Source organism: Bactrocera dorsalis, chromosome 4, assembly GCF_023373825.1.
Source record: "Bactrocera dorsalis isolate Fly_Bdor chromosome 4, ASM2337382v1, whole genome shotgun sequence".
NCBI lineage: Eukaryota > Metazoa > Arthropoda > Insecta > Diptera > Tephritidae > Bactrocera > Bactrocera dorsalis.
This window is the reverse complement of record NC_064306.1, coordinates 19,383,345-19,406,643: the sequence shown is the minus strand read 5'-3', so window position 1 is coordinate 19,406,643 and position 23,299 is coordinate 19,383,345. Positions and strand designations below refer to the sequence as shown.

At 40.5% G+C, this 23,299-nt stretch overlaps 1 protein-coding gene and 1 pseudogene across 5 annotated transcripts; both read right to left on the bottom strand.

Annotated features, from left to right (window-relative positions):
* Window positions 1-9,895: 9,895 nt before the first annotated feature.
* LOC125778243 (uncharacterized) lies at window positions 9,896-12,716 on the bottom strand (annotated as a pseudogene).
* A 1,051-nt stretch (window positions 12,717-13,767) lies between these two features.
* Window positions 13,768-23,262, bottom strand: LOC105232891 (cactin). 5 transcript variants are annotated; one of them, XR_007422508.1, is made up of 4 exons: window positions 21,465-23,185; window positions 19,444-20,826; window positions 19,134-19,387; window positions 18,680-19,047 (listed from the first exon to the last, which is right to left on the bottom strand). XR_007422508.1 is itself a non-coding variant. In XM_011214781.4 (2 exons), exons 1-2 carry the CDS (start codon window positions 23,100-23,102, stop codon window positions 13,925-13,927), a joined length of 1,827 nt encoding a protein of 608 aa, XP_011213083.1. In that variant the 5' UTR covers window positions 23,103-23,262; the 3' UTR covers window positions 13,768-13,924. The 5 variants fall into 5 exon arrangements, 3 of the variants coding, with proteins under 3 accessions (XP_011213083.1, XP_049310604.1, XP_049310605.1); XR_007422507.1 differs by having other exon boundaries at window positions 18,680-19,387; XM_011214781.4 differs by lacking the exons at window positions 18,680-19,047; window positions 19,134-19,387; window positions 19,444-20,826 and adding an exon at window positions 13,768-14,113 and having other exon boundaries at window positions 21,465-23,262.
* Between the last annotated feature and the right edge of the window lie 37 nt (window positions 23,263-23,299).

Below are 23,299 nucleotides of genomic sequence, written 5' to 3'. Positions count from 1 at the left end.
GGTATGCGGAGATGGCAGGGATCGGCATGGCGTAATGTGCCCCGCTCAATTGCAAATATAGCTTTTTATTGCGTTAGATGTTTACCAACTATTACGTCCGTAGGAATGAGTTGTCCGGTAAAGGTGTTCTCGGTAAACCGGTGCGGTTATCCACAGAGATAAAGCCGGGGGGTTTCTCGGCCGAGATAATTATGAGCAGATGGTCAAATATGAGAACCAACAGGCCTCCAGGTTATGCTAATTATCAGACCACTGGCAGTGGTGGCTGTGGAAGTGTCGAGATGTAGAAATGAAACAGTACGCAGGACAGCAGGGCACCACCCAGCGGAGCCCCTTGTTTAATTCTTCACAGTTTTGAGTTTTTCCTTCTAAATAGTACAGATGATTGGCGACCGCTCAGGTAGTTCATGGTACGCCTATTCAGTCTTGGAGGAAGAGTGGTTTTCTCGATGTCCTGTAGTATCGTTGTGTGACTTACTATGGCCAAAACTACAAGGATCGTTCTCTCACAGGGCAGTTCCTGATTAAGGCCACGAACTATCTGGTGAGTGAAGGTTGGTGTTTTCTCTAGTGGGGAGAATAAAGTTAACGAACCATAGGATTTCGCTTTGTTGGTGAGTTTCCCAGATTTCAGTAGTGGGACCACTCTGGCTATTTGAAGAGTGGTCAACGACAGGTTGAGGATCTTGGTGAGGTAACTTACTCCCGTCAAGCCGAGATACTTTAGCATAAGCATGTTGATTCCATCATGGCCAATGGATTTGAAGGATTTCACCTTATTAATGACATTCTGCCTCCTCCTCATCATTGAAAGTAAGTGGCGCACAGTTTTTTGGCACTTTGCGCACCTCGTTGAGCCAAGGGTCGTACGACAAAGATGAACAACGACATAACAATAACCAAAAACACAACTACGACTAGGCAAAGACTAACGCAGGCGACAATGGAAACAACGGTGGTACTGTTGCAGGCAAGGGAGTCTCAGGGGCTAAACGCAAGTTCAATTTCCTGGACGCCCTATCACCTGAGGAGCGGGCGCTGTTTGAGGAGCATGCCAGGAAGGATGAGGTCATCTTCATGCAGCGGTGCTCAGCAGGCATCATCCACTGCACTCGCAAATAACACAGCTAGACACTCCGCAACTCCCAAAGCAGGACCAGCTCAAGAGAGCCGAATGAACTTGCGCAGCTGGAGGCGCGGACAAAAGAGGAGGCGCAGGGGAAGACTGCCCCCTCTACCACAAACAGGTGGTCCGGGTAGACATGGTGACCCTCATAGGAAGTGTATGAGAGGTGCCAGCCTAAAATGGTACCTAGGCACCTCCAGGAGGGAAGAACTCCTGAGTAAGCCGAAAGGCTGGCGAAGAACAGGGTCTGAGGCGACAGTGCCTCCCCGGCCTCGAAGGTGCGTAAAGGTGTAAATACCGCATCCAGCAGTAAGAGGAGCAGCGGGGTTCGGGGTGGCGGACCTGACAACGCAAATCCAACCGATAGGACTGGAAGCGTAAAGACGGTGACCCCGGCAGCTAGATCCCGCCACAGGTGGCACCAAACTCCAAGAGGCAACGAGGCAACTACGCCCAGTTGGAGGACAAGTCTCCGCATCGAATCTTCCTCGGGCAGCTGAGGGACAGCGCAGACATACGGATGCCTTGAAAGGCATACGGATGACTTTGCTGCCTCTGAACTACCCGGCGGAGACTCTGGGAGCAGAGGAACTTACCGCTCTGCAAGATCTCCTCATGGAAGAAGTGTACGGGGGTTGTAAAGATCCGGTAGCCTTGCATGGGGCATATTTCAAGGGCGGGTTCATGCAGATCGACTGCAAGGGCGAAGCAAGCGTCAACTGACTACGGGAGATCGCTCCCAAGCCAGCGAGCGTAATACATCCCGATCATGCACTGTATGACAGTACTCCTCCCAAGATGTAAAGGGAAACCTTACAAGTTAGCTTTGGGGCTCGTCAGGAACTAAAACAGAGGGATCAATATCTCGGCCTGGCGAGTGGTCGACAGCAAAATGGAGGGTTCCGGATGGAGGTTGAACTTATGCGTAGAGGACGAGTCCTACAAATACATCCGGAAGGAGGGCTTCCACCTGAGTTATCGGTTTAGCACGGTCGTCATGAGGCCCTACAGGCCGAAGACTACCGAAAAGGAAAACGAGACGATGCAGATGAGGAGGCTACTCGTCCCAGTACCAATTCCGCTGAGCAGGTTGCAACTCCGGAGGCCACAGTGAAAGTCCCAGCGGTGGAGCCGACCGTGGAAGAGGGGGTGCTACCCTCTACGCATGATCTTCTAGAGGGACTTCAGGACCTAGATGGTATTGCGAGGGACGGGGAAGATGAGGATCAGTTCCTCATTGAACCGATCCTATAGTGTTCGCAAGTATGGAAGTAGCCTATGTGAACCTGCATCACGCGAATATAGAAGAAGAAATATTGATTACTTCTGTATTTCAGAATCCCTAACACAGGACCTAGTTGCGGTGTAGGTCAGAGATAAGGAAGATATAGACGTCTTGGCAACGGCTTATTTTCCAGGAGATACAGATACTGCGCCCCATTAGGCTGTGCAGGGCCTGGTAAACTACTGAAGGAGAAAAAAACTGCCCCTGGTCCTGGTGTGTGATGCGAACGCGCACCACACTGAATGGGGGAGGACAGACTGCTATGCACAAGGTGAGCCTCTACTTGAATTTCTTATTAGTAAAAATTTAAGTATTGAGTATGAAGGGTGTGAACCTGGGTAATATCAAGTACCAGTACGACTTGTAACAAGTACATTTTAAAGGAATTGTACTGGTACTGGTACTGGCATTCCCAAAATTGTCAAGTACAAGTGCAAGTAGAAGTAATTGAAAAATACTTCAAATTTTAACAAATACTTGAAAGTATGTATTTGAAAAGAATTGAAAGTACTTGAAAAGAATTGAAAAATGTACTTGAATCTGTTTTTCAATTCTTTTCAAGTACCTTCAATTACTTACAATTGTGAAACCAATATCTAAAAGAAATAACACAAATAAATTACTTTTTTTATATTTCTTACATGCCGCCTGTAGTGGATATTATCATTGCGATTCTGTACTGTGATACAGTATCAAGTCTCTAAATTTGAGATTTCAAGTTAGAGACAATTTTGCTATTCTGTAAGTGACAGTCACAAAATCTATTACATTTCATTATTCAGAGATGTTTTTACACTTTAATGAAAATAAATATGGCGATAACAAATATTAAATTTTCTATAACATCGTCAAAAAACATAACTATCAATAAAAATAAAAATATATGTTGACTTTGTTTCATAATATTTATGAAATTTATGTAAAATTGATTTATTTTTAACCTTTTCGTGTTTAAGTTGCTTACAAAATATAAAAAAACGACAATCGATTAATTTATATGATGATCTCTATTCAGAATATTCAAAATGGCAGCAAGAGTTCTTTTTAATTTGCGACCTGCAAACTATCAGGTCTCAAATTTTAGTCAATATTTTGAGACTAACGCTAGAGACTGTTTAGTGAATGGTAACTAGTCTCAAATTGAGACTTTACCTCAAAATGTCTCAAATAGAGACTAGAGACTGGTTACAGAATCCCGCTATATGTTTATACCAGCATGTAAATGTCAGAGTGGTAATTTTGACATGTGATTGTTAACATTAAATTTTGACAACAAAACAATAACAAAACAAACATGTTTTTGCGAAAACGAAAGTAAAATCGAATACTCAACGCGAACATTCTCGCAGCTATAGTCCAGGTCTGATATTTTTTAAAATATTCATGAAATTGTGACAATAATTGTAAGAATTTAGTAATGTCTTCATGTTTGGAAAATTATTTTTCTGCTAATGATGAAATGGCCAACCCAACCTATTCGCCAGAAAGGCCGTCCAGGAAGCAGAGACTGGCGTTAGAAACACCAACAACGTCAAAAAAAACTCGCCTTTCAACTGTTCTTCCTGTGATACTTAGTTAGTTTTTCCAGGTACATACAGTGGCGGAAAAAAGTATAGGCACACTACATTTTGACAAAATTTGAATATTTTATTTTAAATTTGCTTGTTTAGTGTTAATTTTTTTTTAATACATCTCAACTGCTAATTAAAATCATAAGAATCCAAATTGCAAACTTTGTGCAAAATAAAGCAAAATTCTGCAAAGTTTCATCTAAATTTCAAACTTTTTTATTACAATTTTTAGAAAAAAATGTGGTATGCAGTTTTTTAGTCCAAGTTTAAAGTGCAAGTTTGAATTTTCTGAAAAATTCACCTTTATTTTTTTAAATTTTTCCGCCACTGTAGATAGGTAGATAGAGAATGTAGAAATATTTGGAAGCATTAACAAAGTTAAATATGTTATGTAAGAAAGTAAATAGCTTTATGATATTTTTTCTAAATATTTGTCTTCATTGCAGACGTTCGGTCTGGATAAAGTCAACTTATCCGCAAGTGTGTTGAATGTGGTCGCGTCATAAAGGGATCCAGAGAAGTTACCTCCAATTTCGTAAAGCATTTACGAGTTCGTCATCGCGAAGAGTACCGATTTCTGAAGGTACTTGCACTTACATATACAGTCGTGTCCGGATATAGTGAACTAATTATTGCAAGACTTGTTTTCGATTGTTTACTATTTAAAGTACTGTATGTAAAAATTAAGATTTTCACTATATCGAGGCGTTCACTATATAGGGTGTTCACTATATATTGGTTTCTTTAATAACATAATAAAAAATAATTGATGTTATTACAGACGGGTAGTCCCGGAAATCGAACTTTACAGGACGTGTTCGACAAAAATTTGGTAGATTTGGTGGTGCCTGGTCTTAAAGTAATGACTAGGAAAACCCTGATGACATAATTGGAGGGTGAGTATGTCAGAATGGTTGACAAAATAAAGTCAGAGTTGGAAAATATTAATTATTTTTGTACAATCGCTGACATATGGTCATGCACTAACCGAACCTTCTTTGGATATACGTGTCACTGGTTGACAAAAAAACTGGAGCGAAAGTCAGCTGCTTTAGCATGTAAAAGGCTCCCTGGTGTGCACTCGGCGGAAAAACGACGAAGGTCATCACCGAAATTAACAGCTCCTTTGGACTTAATAAGTCCAACGTCGTAATGACTGTCACAGACAATGGGTCGAACTTTGTGAAGGCATTTAAGGAGCATGGAGTTCAACCCGAAGAAAAGAACGGCGACAGCGATGAAGATCTGCCTTCGTTTTCCAATGAGTGCCTGCTACCCCAACACCAGCGTTGTGCAAGTCACACATTAAGTTTGCTCGCTACAACTGATTTAGCGAAAGTTTTGCAATCAAACCAAACACTTGATTTGCAACATACAGAGGTAATATAGTTTTGAACAACCGGTTTATTCAAAAATATATTTTGTTTTTTCTCCAGATATTTGGCAAATGCAATGCTTTGTGGAAGAAGTGCAAATGGCCGAAGTCTTGTGAAGTAATTCTCAAAAGTCTAGATTCAGCTTTGCTTGTACTCGTAGTAACGCGTTGGAATTCATTGTATGATGCAGTCAAACGGTTACTCGCGTATAAAGCAAAGTTGAATGATTTGTATCAAGAATTTGACTTGGCAAAATTTACCGCAGGAGACTTCACTTATCTGGAACAATATACGTTGCTGCTGGAGCCAATTGCAAATATTCTGGATGACCTGCAGGAGGAGGTTAATGTTAAATATGGTTGTTTATTACCCAGTCTTTTGACTCTGAGTAATAAGATCTGAAGATATAACAAATCTGAACTCTGTTGCGATGATGTTGGATCAAAAGCTGAGGAAAAGATTTGAACCATATTCCACTTCGGCCCCGTCAGCAGATATTGCAATAGCTGCAGCTGTATTGACTCCAGATGTGAAGACCGACTGGATCGAGGCGTTGCAGGACATACTTCCGGATTTGACGGAAGAAAGCATCAACAACAGAGTCATTAAAAGCATTAGGGAAGCCCTAACAAAAAACAACCATGCTTTAGAAGCGATTTCTAAAATATTGGGTTGTCCTCCAAGGCAAAGATCGAAGTATGACTTCAAACGTGCCGGTAAGAATGTATCTATTTACTTTTCTTCTGGGTTTTTACACATGTCTTTATTGTTTTAGGTGATGGTCAAGACACAAATGTTGATGTGAGAGCTGCGATAGCAACTCAATACTACAGTTATTTAAATGACCAATCGATGACTAATAGTACCTGGGACCGATATCCATTGCTGAAGGAGGCATTTGTGAAATTCAATACCCTACTGCCATCATCGGCACCTGTTGAACGTCTTTTTTCATTTGCGGGGATAATAAATAGCCCAAGGAGAGGTTCATTGACAGACTTTTCTTTTGAAAAGTTTGTTCTAATGAAAGCAAATTCCAAGTGGTTATGAGTGTTTTTTGTGGAATTTTTAATTTATATTTTTTTTTGTTGAATTATTTTTAATTCATAATTTTGTTTTTTGATGAATTACTGTTACTTTATATATTTTTTTATGTTGAATTATTGTTTATTTTTGTTGTAAATGAAATTGAATTATTCATTTGTGTTTAATTTGAAGTGCTTATTCAATATTTATTTTTAAATTTGAACAATGAATTGCATATTGTTAAATAAAAATAATGAACAATATATAAGAAATATAAAAATGTCATTTATTTGTGTTATTTCTTTTAGATATTGGTTTCAAAATTGTAAGTAATTGAAAGTACTTGAAAAAAATTGAAAATAGATTCAAGTACATTTTTCAATTATTTTCAAGTACTTTCAATTCTTTTCAAATATTTGGTAAAATTTCAAGTATTTTTCAATTACTGGTACTTGTACTTACACTTGTACTTGAAAATTCTGAAAGTACTTAGTACATACTAAGTACTTCGAGATAAAAGTAAAGTATTTAAGTACCTACTAGTACCATTACTACTCAGTATTATTGTAGGTGTGAACCTACATTCGTCACGAGTAACAGGAGGGAAGTGCTGGACATCACTCTGAGTAACCAGCTCATGTCGGGGGTGGTCTCACAGTGGAGGGTGTCATCAGAACTGTCAGACCACAGGATCTTGAGATTCGGGCTACGGGTGGAGGTCATGCAAATCCCCCCAAACGTATTCCCAAAAACACAAATTGAACCACTTATCGGGATACGTTAGAGCGAAATCTGAAAGGCAATGGGAAGTTAGTCAGATGTACATCGGCTTTGCGACTGGAGAGCAGGCTATCTGCTCTAAATCAGGCCATCCCAAACGCGTATCACTGCAGCTGCCCCTTAAGACGATCACGAAAGGACGCAACTGCCCCTGGTGGTCAAGAAAACTATCGGAGTTCAGATCAAAATTACCTAAGCTCTTCAATAAAGCCAAGCGTACAGGGAACTGGGTGGATTTTAAAAGCAACCTAACTGCTTATTATAAGGAGATTAGGTCTGCAAAGCAGGAGAATTGTAGGAATTTCTGTGAAAACGTCTGCTCAATAGCAGACGTGGCTAGACTGCACTAAGCTCTGTCCAAGGGGAGGACGAACACATATCGAGTGATTAATAAATGTGATGGTACTTATACGACCAATGCGGAAGAGAGAGCTACGGCACTCTTGCGAACGCATTTCGCGGAGATTTGGTAGTCACAAGAAAACGGTTTACTGCGGACTCAGCAGGTGGGCCTCGGCCTCGTTTGCCAAATTCAAGTCTCCGGGGGCGGACGGCATCTTACCAGTGCTTCTGTAACAAGGAGAGCAGATTTTACTGCCACACCTTGTACAGCTGATGAGAGATTGCCTGGCGCTGGCGTATATCCTTGAACCATGGAGGACAGCAAAGATGATCTTTATACCGAAAGTGAGAAGGAAAGACTGCTCACTGGCTAAATCCTTTAGATCGATTAGTCTAACTTCCCTCCTTACGAAAGAGTGTAGAAAAGATCTTGGACCAGGAAATAAGGTCGAAGGCTCTTATAACTGCACCCCTGCATGCGAATCAGAATGCGTACAGAGCAGGCAGATCGACCAACACTGCCCTGTACCAGCTAACCTCGGAGTTACAAAGTTCGCTGGAAACCGGGGTGGTAACGTTATGCGCCTTTCTAGACATCGAAGGTGCCTTTGACAACACGCCCCACAAGAGCATGGCAAGGGCACTGGAGAAAAGGAATGCGGTGCCTACTGTGTGCAGGTGGATAAAGGTCGTTCTGCGCACCGGAATAGCTGAGACCACATTAGGAGATACCAGTATTCGTCTCGGACCTACAAGGGACTGCCAACAGGGAGGAGTGCTATCCCCGCTGTTGTGGAGCCTAGTCGTGGACGAACTACTTGTGTTTCTAACTCACAAAGGAATCCGCTGCCAAGGATATGCGGACGACATTGTTATCATAGCCAGAGGCAAATTTGGGGGACTCTCTGCGATATCGTACAAAGGGGACTAGGCTTTGCCAAGGGTTGGTGCAGTAGCGTTGGACTAAGCATCAACCCCTTGAAATCGACCATCGTCCCGTTTACGAGGCGCAGGTTTCTCCCTGACCTCAGCAACCTAGCACTCGGAGGTAGAGATGCCCAATATGGTCAAATACCTGGGTCTCACGCTGGATTCCACGTTGCGATGGAAGCAGCCACAAAGGCACTGATGGTGTGCACTCGGCTGGCTGGTAAATCCCTGGGGGTGTAAACAAAGGATCATCAGATGGTTGTTGTTGTTGTTGTTTTAACGGAATATCTAATCCCCGTTAGGATGGTAAGGGTCATTTGTGTTGTCGTCGACGTCATCTAACGGGAGGCCCAAGAAACGTGCTGTTTCGACGGGGTCGGACCATAGGGAGAAGGGTGTTAGATTAGGGTTCGTAGGGCATGTAAAGAGGTGGTCAGTATCATGCGGAGACTGGTTGCATGCAGGACATACATTGGTTATGTCGGGGTTTATTCGGGATAAGGAGGAGTTTAACCTACTACAGTATCCAGAACGATGTTGCGATAGGGTCACTCGCGTTTTTCGCGGCAGATGGAGTTCTTCGTCTGCTATGGGTAGTCATTTGACTCCAAGTACGCCATTCACGGGAAGGGAGTCGGTGAAGGTGTTAATGGCTCCGCTGTAAATGGCGGTCAGTGCCTGTCGAAAGTCAGTTGTGTCCCAAGTCCGATCGGCGTACTCTACGACGTCGTCGACGTAGTCAAGGAAAGACCTTTGATGCTCCTAGGAGGCGGTTCCGCTCCAAGCAGATGGCTACAGGGGTGATTTCTACGAAAACATCCCAGCAGGAACTGCTTGGAGAGGAGTTCATTATGCTCCTTAACTGGGAGCATAAGCGTCTCACTGTGTAGGTGTTCTATGAGAGACATCAAAAGGCATCCCGTCGTGGTCCGGAGTGCAGTATTTTGACTGGTCTGAAGTTTCCTCATCTGCGTGCCACTGTATCCAGGCGGCCCTACAGGTGCTGCATAGGTAAGGACTGGTCGGCCGATTGTTTACCTTCCAACACATGCCATCGATTCCATTGCCCGACGTCAATATCGCGCAGTCATCAGCGTACGAGGTTATGGAAACCCCCTCGGGTGATTGCGGGAGTTTCTAGATGTAGAAGTTAAACAGTAGTGAGGAGAGGACACCACTCTGCTGAACCCCCTGTTTAATTCTTCTCAGTTTAGATGATTCCCCCCCGAAATAGTACGGATAACTGACGAACGTTCAGATAGTTCATGGTCCACCTCTTTAGCTCCTTAAGGAGGCGTAATTTTTTCAATGTCCTGCAGTAGCGTTGTGTGGTTGACCGTGTCAAAAGCTTTTGACAGGTCCAACGCTACAAGGATCGTTCTTTCGCAGGGTGGTTTCTGGTTAAGGCCACGAACTATCTGGGCGTTTATGACGCTAAGTGCTTTGGTGATGCTGCGCACTTTTCGGCATCCATGCTGGTGGCTGGCTAGGCTCAGAGGGTGAAGATCGGGAGTGGCAAGGCCTCAAGTGTCTTCACTACTGGGGAGAGGAGAGTTATCGGACGATAAGATTCCCCTTTGTTGGCGGGTTTCCCAGGTTTCAGTAGTGGGACCACTCTTCCGACTTTCCACACATCGGGTATTTGAAGAGTGGTCAGCGACAGGTTGAGGACCTTGGTGAGATATCTTATTCCCGTCGAGCCTAGATGATTTAGCCTTGTTGATGACACCCTGAACTTGCTCATCGGTAAAAGTAAGTGGCGCGCCTTCGTTTGGCATTTTGCGCAGCCGTCGGTTAACACATCGTTTAGCTTTGTCTACCGAAGGGTGCAGTGTAAACTGCCGGCTAAAATAGCTCGCGCACTTCTTCGGGTCCGAAGAGGCATAACCATTGAATTGAACTTCAACTCGGTTGTCATGTCTCTTCGGGTTAGACGAAGCTTTTACAGTAGTCCAAAGCTTACTCACACCGGTGGAGAGGTTACAGGACTTCAGGTGCTCTATCCATTTCGTCCGCTTATAATGGTTTACCATACGCTGAATTTCCAAATTGAGATTCCTTATTCGAGGATCCCCGGTATCGGCATGGCGTAAGGTGTCGCGCTCGTTAGCTAAAACGGCTGCTCCGGCTGGGAAATTGGGGCGGATTTCCGCTATTCTTCCAGCCGGGATGAAGCGAGCGGTAGCTGCTGCGAACACCTTGCGAAATTGATGTTCGCGAACGCATACGGTCGTAGAAATGGGTAGAGCGTTGAAGGTGCTCTCAGTAAATTCTGTGAAGCCGACCTAATTAGCTTTGTTAAAGTTAATGAAGGTGAGGTTGTCCACAGAAACAAAATCAGGAGGCTTCTCGATCGAGATAATTATGGGCAGATGGTCTGATGTGAGAGTTAGCATAGATCACCAGGTTATGCTGTTTATCAGACCATCGCTAGCAATGGTAACATCAGGCGAGCTATTACAAGTGCCCATAACTCTGGTGGGGGCTGCGTCATTCATTGTGCAGAATATCGAATCGTCAATCTGTTCCGCCAGCTCTATCCCCCTACGGTCACTTGACAGGCAGGAATGCTAAAGATCGTAGTGCGCGTTAAACTCGCCTAGTACCAAACGGTTTTCACCACGAAGTAGCGCACCTATATTCGGGTGATATCCTGTAGGGCAACATGTAACTGGGGGGATGTATATATTAAATATTTCGAGCTCGAATATGCAATATGAAGGCTAGGCCACCACCATTATCTCGCTCGCAATCTTTACGTATTACGTTGAAACCGGCACAACTCAGAAGACCTGAGCGGCTGTTTAGCCCTATTCATAAGTGCAACTATCTCCTCGATCTTGCTCTGGAGTCCGTTGCAGTTAAATTGAAGTAGCTGGATTTGTCGCGGGTGTCCGTGGGTGATCCTGGGGATGAGGGAGTGTGGTAGTTGTTGCAGCTGCAGAACCCGCAGGGGCGGTTGTCACGCTGGGGTGTTCGTAGGCGACGCCACTGTTGTGAGTTGCGGGGGCAGACTCCTGCAGCATGGGGCAACGTACGATTCACTCCACTCACGTGTGGTGCGCAGGCCGGAACACACCGGGAAGTGACACCAGCCAGTACAGGATTTGCACTTGACTGATGTAACGATCCGACGTATGACGGTCTGACACACGGAACAGATTGTGCGAGGATTGGAGCGGGATGAAGGTTGGGGGGGACAAGTCAGAGAGGGAGCTATGTTGCCTAATTGAGCTCCTAGGCACCGTGGAGGTCTTCTATTGGCCATTCGGGTTGAATGGCGGCGCGGCGCGGTGCAGATTGCACAGCTGTAGAGGCTTGTGTCGCAGTATTGCGCAGGCAACATGGGGCCACGTAACGCGTGGTCCACTCCCTATGAGTCTTAAGGCCAGAACAGGTCTTAAGATGGCTCCATCCATTGCATGTATTGCACCTGACCGAGGTGGAGTTTGGATGGAGCCGTTTTGCGCATACTCAGCAGAAAAATTCCAACGGGCCCGGGTTGGACTCATTGCCAGCACAAGTCAGGAGAATACGGAGCAACCCTGCTGCAAGGCATTGCTCCAATGACAAACACAAATTAATACTCACCGATCCAAACGGGGTTAGATCACCGAAAAACCGGTCGGATGAAATCCGAGTCAATTCCGGTGCGTAGAACCGGCTGTCGTGGGAATTGGATCATCAGATGGTTGTACACCATGGTAGTGCGACCAATAATCACTTATGGAGCGGTGGCTTGTGCTCCGAAAGCATTGCAGACGACGGTAGTATAACAGGGCTATGCGCACATGCCCGACAGCGGCACTTGCTGGAGCTCACCCCGCTACATCTAGTAATTGGTCAAGTCGCCAAGCACACTCTGCTCCAAATGACAACAGAGGGGACTGGCAAAGGTAACGTAATCTCGTCTCAACGTATGGAAGTGCTAAGTGGCGTCATACCACTGGCTCTTCTTCCTAGGGACAGTAATACAAATAAGGTGAACTTCAGTAACAAGTTTAAGATCACCCTCAGCAACAAAGCCCACGCACAAAACTCTCCATACCTATGGGAAGGTTACCGAGTATATTCCAAGCAGAGGTATTTGACATAAGTCGGTGCGTAGAGTTAAACCTCCAACGCAGCTATCGCAACGAACGCATAGCTATACTAAGCGAATGTAACCAAGTCCACCTTATTTGGGTGTCAGGTCACAAAGGTATCGCCGGGAATGAACTGACTGATGAGCTTGCCCGCTCTGCAGCATCCACCAACATGGTATGACCGGAACCTTTCATAGCGGTCGGTCCATAAAGGAGCTGCTCCGCAAGGATGAAGCAGTGGGTAGAGAGAGGCATTGGCAACAACTCCCAGGCTTGCGCCACGCAAAGTTGCCAATGAATGGTAACAACATCAAAAGGTTTATCTCCCAAGGGATAAACTCAGACTACTGGTTGCCTTCTATACTGGTCATTGCAAGTTCAAGAAGCACTTATTCAACATGGTCTGAGTCTGAAACCCCAGAACACCTGCTAGTAAACTGCACAGCAGCCTGTAGACACAGGAGTAAGGCCCTAAGAGCCATTTTTCCAAATAGGGATCACATCGCCTCAATTGCAGTGTATTGGAATTCATCAATTTGCCGGAACTAGTTGAGACGTTGGGAGTTAGGAGAGGGCACAATAGACCCTAGGACGCGATGCAACCCTTATTTATTTATCTTATCTGGAATCCCTTACTCAGGGACCACTGAGATCGGCATGGCATAATGTGTCTCGTTAGCTAAAACAGCTGCTTAGGCTGGGAAATTAGGGCAGAGGTCCGCAATTCTTCCTGCCGGGATGAAGCGAGCGGTAGCTGCTGCGATCAACTTGCGGAATCGACGTTTACCAGTGGATACATCCATAGGAGCTAAAACAGCTGCTTGGGTGGGAAATTGGGGCGGAGTTCCGCAATTCTTCCTGCCGGGATGAAGCGAGCGGTAGCTGCTGCGATCAACTTGCGGAATCGACGTTTACCAGTGGATACATCCATAGGAGCTAAAACAGCTGCTTGGGTGGGAAATTGGGGCGGAGTTCCGCAATTCTTCCTGCCGGGATGAAGCGAGCGGTAGCAGCTGCGACCACCTTGCGGAATAAGAATGGGAGTTATGATGCCTATTTTAGCTCCTGCGAACCGTGGAGGTCCTCTGTCGGCCACTTGGGTGGAGTGGCGGCGCAGTGCGTGAACTGGGTGCAGATTGCGCAACGCACAAAGTGTAAATTAAACGGAAAATGTGAGATTAAAAAGTTTTCTATTTGTGAACATTGTAATAAACTTGACAATACTGTTCTAGAAAGAAAAATCGGATTCAGAATTCACAAAATCTTTATTACTATTAAAAATAATATTATTACAGAAATATCCTTTACCATAACGGAGACACAGTAAGATAAAATCTTAATGATCTTTAATAAAATATAACTTTAATTGAGATAAATGCAAGACAGAAAGTATTGATTTCATTTTATCTACGATAACGATATCTTTTAAAATGAAACCAAAGTTGAAATATATTATTATGAAACTGACAGCGGAATCCTCTTTTGTAGCTGAACTCCCATTCTCGATGTACTATCTTAAATGCTATATCTTCATATGGTGGACCCGCATGAAAACGAAGTACCGCAAAATCGGAGTTATCCTCACATTGTTTCTGAAAATAAACTTGAATTAATGATATCAAAAACAATAAATTATAGATTATATTTATGATGTTCATATTAATAAGCATAACGCTTGGTTGCGATATTTATAATATACAATATTTGTGGTACGCAATAGGAAAAGTTTATTCTGATATCTTAGCTATCTTGAATTTGAATATAATCTTGCTGTACCGACGTACAGTTTATGTATTTAGTTTATATTTTTGGGAAACTATTTCTAAAGTAATTGACATCATGACTCAAATGTAATGTGTGCACGAGTTCAAGGATATGTATAAATTTATGTTATATAGTTCTGATTTATTTTGAACATTCGTCGCCAAATTCGGATGCTTTAAATACGGCTAAAGATGAACTATAATGACAGTTTTAACGACCTAAAAAACTATTACAATATGTTTTGATTATCAAATGAGAAAAGACGTGGTGCTTAGTTTCTATTTGAAAAGGAGTTTTTAATATTATTAATACATTTATATGGATAATGGTTCACCGCTTACATTTTTCTTTGGAGAATGCTTCGAAGAAATTTCTATGGAGAATTCTATATTTCTATGTAGAATTCTTCGATATATAGCATAAAAGTAAGCTATGCGCCTAAATTTTACTGTGTTCATATTTACAATCAAGTAAATACATGAAAATCATCACAATATATATAGTAAACAACGAAAAAAAATTGATGAAATAAAATTTATTGGTAAATATTTCCATTATTTCGTCAAATCGTCATGAATTTGAAGAAAATATGCACCAAGTTCGTGGTGTTTAGGTAAGCTGCTATTTTAATTAAAAATTTTGTTTATTTTTGTGTTTAAACTTTGAATAAAGAAAAAAGTGAATTTTTTATTTATTTTAACATAAATGTTGAAGTGATTCTGAAGAGAACGCGGTGAATTGTGGTTTTGCTGGAACATAATTACTTCGGTGTGAAGGGCAAAAAATCGTTAAAAGAACTTAAGGACTTTAATGCGTTACTATTTGGTAAGTTTTTCGTGTTTTTATCATTGATGGAAATTTATAATTACACACTATGAAACCGTTTTTTGTAGAATGTGTAAAAGTAGAAGGTTTCACCGAATCGGATGTGTTCAGAAAAGACTCAGCCACAAAATTAAAACAAACCCATTCTGTTTTATACATAAATACTTATTTTCATTACGAATTTCATACATGTATTTTTATAAATAAAGCAAAATTAATATGCAATCTTTTCTATTCTAGTATTGACCTTGGCATAAAAAAACTCTCCGTTAACTTTGGCATCGAAGAATTCTTCGTCCCTATGGGTAAGCGAAAGGGGTGATCTGTTACTTTTCGTAGGACATCGCCGTGTTAATTTTCATCGGTCGGAGTAAGCGATACAATCATGCTGCATCGTTTACCTCGCTCGCTTACCAATGTCTACCATATCCCGCTGGGCGTGAATGATACATCCCAGTAAAATTACGATACATTACAAAATGTTTTCTCGATGTAGTTAAAGAAAATCTCTTTCCCAAGAAATATCATTTCTTATTTTTATTTCTTGTTGTACCCCGAACAGGGTATATTAAGTTTGTCACGAAATTTGTAACACCCAGAAGGAAGCGTCGGAGACCCTATAAAGTATATATATAAATGATCAGTATGTTGAGCTGAGTCGATTGAGCCATGTCCGTCTGTCTGTCTGTATATATACGAACTAGTCCCTCAGTTTTTAAGATATCGTTTTGAAATTTTGCAAACGTAATTTTCTCTTCAAGAAGCTGCTCATTTGTCGGAACGGCCGATATTGGACCACTATAACATATAGCTGCCATACAAACTGAACGATCGGAATCAAGTTCTTGTGTGAACAACTTTCACATTTGACAAGATATATTCACGAAATTTGGTATATATTATTTTCTAAGGCAACAATGTATACTCCGAAGAAATTATTTAGATCGGTTAACTATAGCATATAGCTGCCATACAAACTGAACGATCGGAATCAAATACTTGTATGGACAACTTTCACATTTGACAAGATATATTCACGAAATTTGGTATATATTATTTTCTAAGGCAACAATGTAATCTCCGAAGAAATTGGTCAAAACGGTTAACTATAGCATATATATAGCTGCCATACAAACTGAACGATCGGAATCAAGTTCTCGTATGGATAACTTTGACATTTGACAAGATATATCCACGAAATTTGTTATATATTATTTTCTAAAGCAACAATGTAATCTCCGAAGAAATTGTTCAGAACGGATTACTATAGCATATAGCTTCCAAACTGAACACATAGTTACTAACAGAAATGCACCTGTGAAGGGTATATAGCTTCGGTACAACCGAAGTTAACGCTTTTTCTTGTTTTTAATGTTACATTTTCGAAATTTTTGATCTTTTACAATCTAATATTTTTATTCAGTTAGAACTGGACCGATTCAGCTACAATTTTCAGAGGGAAATTCGTTCTATAAGTTTTTACTTCAAGTACGTCATTCACTGGGAGGGAGTTAATGATTGCGTTAAAAGCTGCGCTAATGATGTTCAATTTTTGTTTGAAAATATGTCGGTATAATACTGCATCTCGTCGATGTTCCACTTGGCTCCACTCCAAGTAAGATATTGCAACGATGATTTCTGCCAAAGGATCCCATGAGCAGAAACTTCTTGGAAAAGACTACCTTTAGAGACTTAACCGGGAGAAAGGGACCTAAATGGGTAAATGTTCAATAGGAGTTATATGTCTGGAGTGCGGCGTTCTGTCGCCCGATTTCCTTGTTAGTGGCCAACATTATTTCATTGCCATTCATTTCAGGTACTACCGGTGACTTGAATATCTTGTTGCGGCTATGTAGTTCAAAAATGATCGCGTTCATATGGGGAGTGGAGGAGTAAATACTATCAAACGTAACACCCAAAATTTTACAAAGTCAATATCGTGTATTGTCTTATAAGCGTAAGAAATAATTGAAATTCACTCTGGTGGTTGGGTAAGTTTCGAGATGTAAAAATTAAACAGTAGCTGGAAAACGCCTCACTGGCGAATCCCAAATAATCCATGCTGCATCTCCTCAGCCCTGGAGAAAACGTAGATTGTTCAATTTATTCTAGTATTGTCTGTGTATTTGACTTCTATGTTTATCCTTTCTCAGGTGTAGTTTTTGATTGAGGTAACAAGTTATTTGGGCTTTTATAATGTGTGTATCGGTCGGCAGAATCAAATCTCTAGGGTCCTCATTACTAAAGATGGCAATGAGCGAAAAACCATACTTAGCGATAGTCAGGCGGCACTAAAAGCGATCTCCTCCCACGAGATCAAATCGCCACTAGTGCAGGAGTGTAGAGAACGGCTGAACAGCCTAGCGGAACGGAACCAGGTGCACCTAATCTGGGTGCCTGGTCACAGAGGTATAGCAAGTAATGAACTGGCTGATGAGCTCGCCCGCTCCACAGCCTTCACCAAAATGGTAGGACCCGAATCCTTTACTGGGGTGAGTCCCCATACCATAAAGAAGCTACTCCGCAAGGAAGAAGGAGTGGGCAGGGAACAGCATTAGGAACGAGCACACGGTATACGACATGCCAAGTTGCTAATTGGAGGGTACAACTCGAGCAGGTTTAAAGTTGTAATTAACCTCCCCAGGAATAAACTCAGGCTACTAGTCGCATTTTATACCGGCCACTGAATAGTCATTTGTATAATATGGGCCTATCCTCCTGCGCTAACTACCGGTTCTGCAACAGGGAGCCTGAAATACCGGAGCACCTGCGGTAGAATATTGGACTTCATCAATGTGCTGGGGCTAAGTGAGTCTTTGTGATTTAGGAGAGGACACAATAGACCTAAGGTCGCGGTGCATTCCTCATCTATCAATCTACTAAAAATATAAAAGTAATCGAGCAATAAGGTTGGTCAGTTTCCCAGGTTTCAATAAAAGAACCACTCTTCCGCTAATCCGCATATCGGTTACACGACGGGTGGTTAGTCTTTTGGTGTTTTTCGCAACCATCGGGCACTATCAGACTTGATGATTACAATTATTTTATCGACATTTTCGGCAATCGGCTTTCCAGAATCCGGTTCAGCTTAGATATCAAAATTAGTTGAACAGAATCGACTATACCAAAATTGTGCGTGATTGGTTGACACAGTACCAGGACTACTAGGCTTATTCATTCAGCTGTCTGGATTATTTTTTGGCGTTTGTTGTAAAAAAACTGTAAAATAGGGAGTATTTTACCTTTGCTGATGTCCAGCTTGGAGTAATGCTCAAACAATACAGAGTCACAGAACTATTTGAGAAGTTTTTAGTACGAAATTTAATCTGAATTTAAACGACATAAAGTATCACTTGATCACACTTAAACAACTCGAGATAGAGATTACTGAAACAGTCTTTCAATTGAAATAATAATAGATTTCATTTTACTAACCTTTTATTGGAGAAATATATTTCTGAATTATATAAATCAAACAGGAACATACAGAACGTTATACCTATACACATTTTTAAATACTTTTTCCATTTAATGAAATATTCCTTGAGAATTCCAAAAAAAAAACATAATTCAAAACCATCCAGAACTGGAGGGTTTAAAATATATGTGGAATGTTTGGTATATTTAGAAGTGACATTGTGTGACAAGGGGCAGGGGGATCAAAAGCTTTGTGACATCACATTTCAAAATTTGTGATGTACAAACGTGAAGTTTATAGGTAAACAAAAAATATTTAACAATTATAAACACACACCCCTATCACGCATTTCGACTTGGATTGAAATTTTCTCCGTTTGGCGACTTTGGTATCATGCGTTCCGTTCCCGTTCAGTTCAACTTCGAAATTTACAATTCTGCCTATCATGCATTTCGATCGTAGCTCCGTTTTGCTAAGTTGCTATTTTGTTGGCGGAGAAGTTTTTGTGTTTTTATTTTGCTGCGAAAATTTTATTATTTGCGTGATTTTTTTTTAATTTTCTAAAAATGTAAGTAAAACTTGTATTTAAAAGTTGTAAAACATACGATATTTCCAGTTTTAGTGATGTTTTTTGATATGCTTTCAGGTCAAAAACAACAACACCAGAGCAATATGGAAAATTGGCCGATATGATGGAGAGTAAGCTAGATATAGCCAACGGTTTCCACCAGCGTCCTAAGGAAGATGTGCAGGCTTTTTGGAAAGAGGTAGCATCAAATTTACTTGCCGTCGTTTCTTCCGCCAACGTATCTAGGACATACTTGAATGCGTCCTTATTCAGACGGAAGTTTTTTTGAATCTAAATAAGTAAACAAATTGTAAGAAAAATGTCTACTTTCACGTGCAATTACGTACAGCCCGTCATTCATCTGGAAGGGATCGCACATATCTCGTAATCTTCTCCTTTCAATTCTCACCCCAGCATTCTGAGATGCGCTGCTCTCCTCCTCAACCAGTAATATCGCCGCGGATAAAGATTCCATAGTTGCGTTTAATAAAAATAATAACAATATAAAAATTTTACTTTTATTTATTTTCTTTGAACAGCAGTAATTTGTGTATTTTTGCTTTGTTATGTTCCAGTTTCACATATTTCAAAGCAAACAGCTGATTTCGAAAGAGTTATAGCTCTTCCTCTTCTTCTTTCAATCCGATCGCAACGCATGATACCTAATTTCGACTCCGGCGGAGCGTAGAGCGGGAACGTAATCGAAATGCATGATAGGGGTGACAATCTTTGTTTTTTAATACTTAAGTTGTAACGAAGCTTTTTACCGCCCCTGCTTCTTACAAGTATATATAACTTGCTGAGGTATACTCTCCGTGTTCAGGGTTCGTTACAATAAATTTGTAAACATTGGGGCTGTTCTGCGAATAGTAATATATTTTATTTTATACTATACCGCCTACGTTTTACTGTAGCTGATACATAGGTAGTACTACTAATACCATCTATATGATTTCTATTAGATTATATGTATTAGTTAATGAATAATCGCATTTTTGATGAAGCAATAAAAGTGAATCAAAAAGCATTTCATGCGTTAAGAAAGAATTGGTTTTTGGGGTAAAAATACTATTGAATTTGGGCTGTGCATCAGTGAAATCAATCGAGTCCAATCGATTGTCAGCCTGGTGGACTGCATATTAGGAAACGGTTCTCAAGCGTGGAAAGACAAAAAAAAATCGGCTGGCAAGGTTATGGCATCAGTCTTTTGGGATGCCCGTGGTATATTCTTATTATTTTGTATTTGATTGCAGTTCTATTCTACCATTCCCAATATTTAGCAATTTTATTATTTTTCAGCAAGGATCAGTTTGAAAATGCAAGCAAAAAATGTTATAGCTACCCATAGACGTATTGAAACACCCAAGTTATTACTTAAGAACGAACAACTCTGTCCACAATATAAAAACTTGATCCACAGATGTCGCCTTTTACTTTGGCATCGTTTTGTTCAATGCACGTTTACGCCAATTAAAGGTTTGAATATTGGATACTGCGATGGTAGCGCCATCTATCGGTCAAACATTTCAAAATTAACAATTGATTAAAAATTAAAAAATAATTTAAAAAACATTTTCCAGTGGACCAAATTGTAAATCTAAACCATTCCCGAATCTCCTTGAACATACACACAAAATTTCATCAAAATCGGTCCATCCGTTTAGGAGCAGTTCAAATGCAAACACACGGTCAGAAGATTTATATATATAAAGATGAGACTTGTGAATTGCCTAATTAAAAAATTGTAGATTTTAAAGAAAATATCGTCACCTGAAATGCAAGATAACGTAACAACATTTTCGGAAATGTACAGTGGCATGAATAAAACACAAAATAAAATGGAACATGAGTGAAAAAGATTTTAATATTGGTTAAAACTGGTTTATATCTGAGGGCAGAACCTAAAAATGTTGGACATATGTAATATTATGTATGTAATTTGAAGTAGTGAATCGTAATCAATAAGACACTCAGTTTCGAATTTTTTGATGATACGTTATTTTGCATTTCAGGTGACGATATGTAATTACATGTGATAATAACTACACAATAAACTATTCCAATAACTTTGTTTAACAAGACTGAATAATTATAATTATTACTTATAAAAAAAATACAGGGGGACAAAAAAAATTTGAAAAAATAAAGGAACTTTTGTTAATTATTAATATACTGATCGTGGCTTATCCTAATGTATCCAAGATGAACATATGATTCTAATATAAAAAAGGTGCCAATAACAATATCTTTGATGTTTTACTACTGAATCTTAGACAATGGGCTGCATCATAATGGGGAGATATGTATGTATATGAAAACAATTCAATTTTACTTTATGTAAAAAATTAGAAAAAAAAACAGTGCTTACCAAAAAATATTGTGGAGTTACATTTTTATCAATTAAATCTGGATAAAAAATATTAAACTTATATCCTTGAACTATTTTGGGTGGAGGATTGTCCATATCATAATGTGTTTGATTATACTTATTCCATTCAAAACCAGTATGCACACGATTGAAGTAACGGGGTTTACGAGGTCTATACTTATCAGATGCCACTTGAACTACTTCTAAGGGCACTTCGACAGAGAACTCAGCCTCATCTTTTCCCATATCTTTTCGCATTGCTTTGCACATATTTCTTTCTTCAACAGTAAAGGACTCTTTGTGTGATTTATTGTTTAACGATTCAGTACGTAATAATTCTATTCCAATATAGTTTTCTTCCTCTGTGACAATTGGTAAATTGTTATCGTCCTCAAGGCTTGATATATATTTTGGAGAATACCGACCGTCTTCGTATAAATCAAAGAACGTTTGTAAAGTGTTTGTATCAGTTTTCAGGTCGTTATCAACATTACTTCCTGTCTCAATAAAAGAAGCTACACACTCATTTATATTCGATGTTAACATAGCAACCGAATTGTCATTTTCTTCCGATTTATTTTTAAGAAGATTTAGTTTTTGTCGTAAATTCTCTTGATGTTTATCACGTAAACGAGCTCGAGCCATATGTGCTTTTAACTGAGAAAGTAGACTTTCCCAGTAACTAATGTCTACACCGTCTGATCTAGATTTTATTTTATTTTCTATTTTGAACCGTAACTCATTTAATTGCTTTGCATTCTTCTTCCGAAAAATTTCAGCGACATCTTTAGCTACGCAGTCATGAATTCCTTCTCTACGCCCACATGTTCCGTTTTCAAGAGAATTGTTCGTATTCTTTCTTAGTCTAAACAATTCGTCTTCCACAATTACTGTCATATCATTCCAAAAATCTGTATTTTTGCCTTTATCTAGTTCCACATATATTTTAATGTCAATTAATAAATCTTCAAGATCTTTTAAGCTCAAGCCATTTAACAGAACATACGGCTCGTGCATTTGTATTTCATTTGTATCTTCTGGTTTGAAACCTGACAAATATTGCGCTAACAAATCAATTGGTTTAGCCCGACCATCTTGTATTCTTATAACACTCCGTAGACGAGCTTGCTCTAAATGAAACTGATCTTCTTGCAACTCCCATTCCTGAAACTGTGCAGCTTCTTTAACCCGTTGCTGCAAAACAGATTGTTCTTCACGTACTTGCTTCTCTAGTTCGCGCTCTAACCTTCGTTTTTTTACTTTTTCAAGTTCAAGTTTGTTTTCCAGAAGCTTTTGGCGTGATAAAATATCAACAGTTTCTGTCGATACATTACGCAGACCATCTTTTTCTAATTTTTTCGTCCAAACGAATGTAGAAGTTAAGTTTGAATCTCCAAATGGATTGTCTTGATCAGTGTAATGCTGGTATTCAGTATCCCATCCCATCCTTTCACGGCGACGCATTTCCTTCGCTTCTCTTTCTTTTAAACGACGAACCCTTTTCTCTTCAGGAGTTTCCTTCGCTTTCATGTCATCTTTGAGACGCTTCTTCTCAAAACTATCTTTTAATCTACGCTTCTCTAAAGCCTTTATTAAATTCAATGAAGAACTCGACTCCATATCACACTGACGAGACATTTAGACCAAACCAAATACAATTATAACAAAGTCAAATCAAGCTAATATACATTTATTTAAAAATAGACACAAAATTTATCGATTTCATCTTTTTCACTGTCTCCACTAGAAAAATTTTTTATCGTGTTGATATTATCCAAGCCAAGCAGTACAATAATTATCTCTGCTCTTATCTTTCAGCGGCGTTCTTTTGTCAA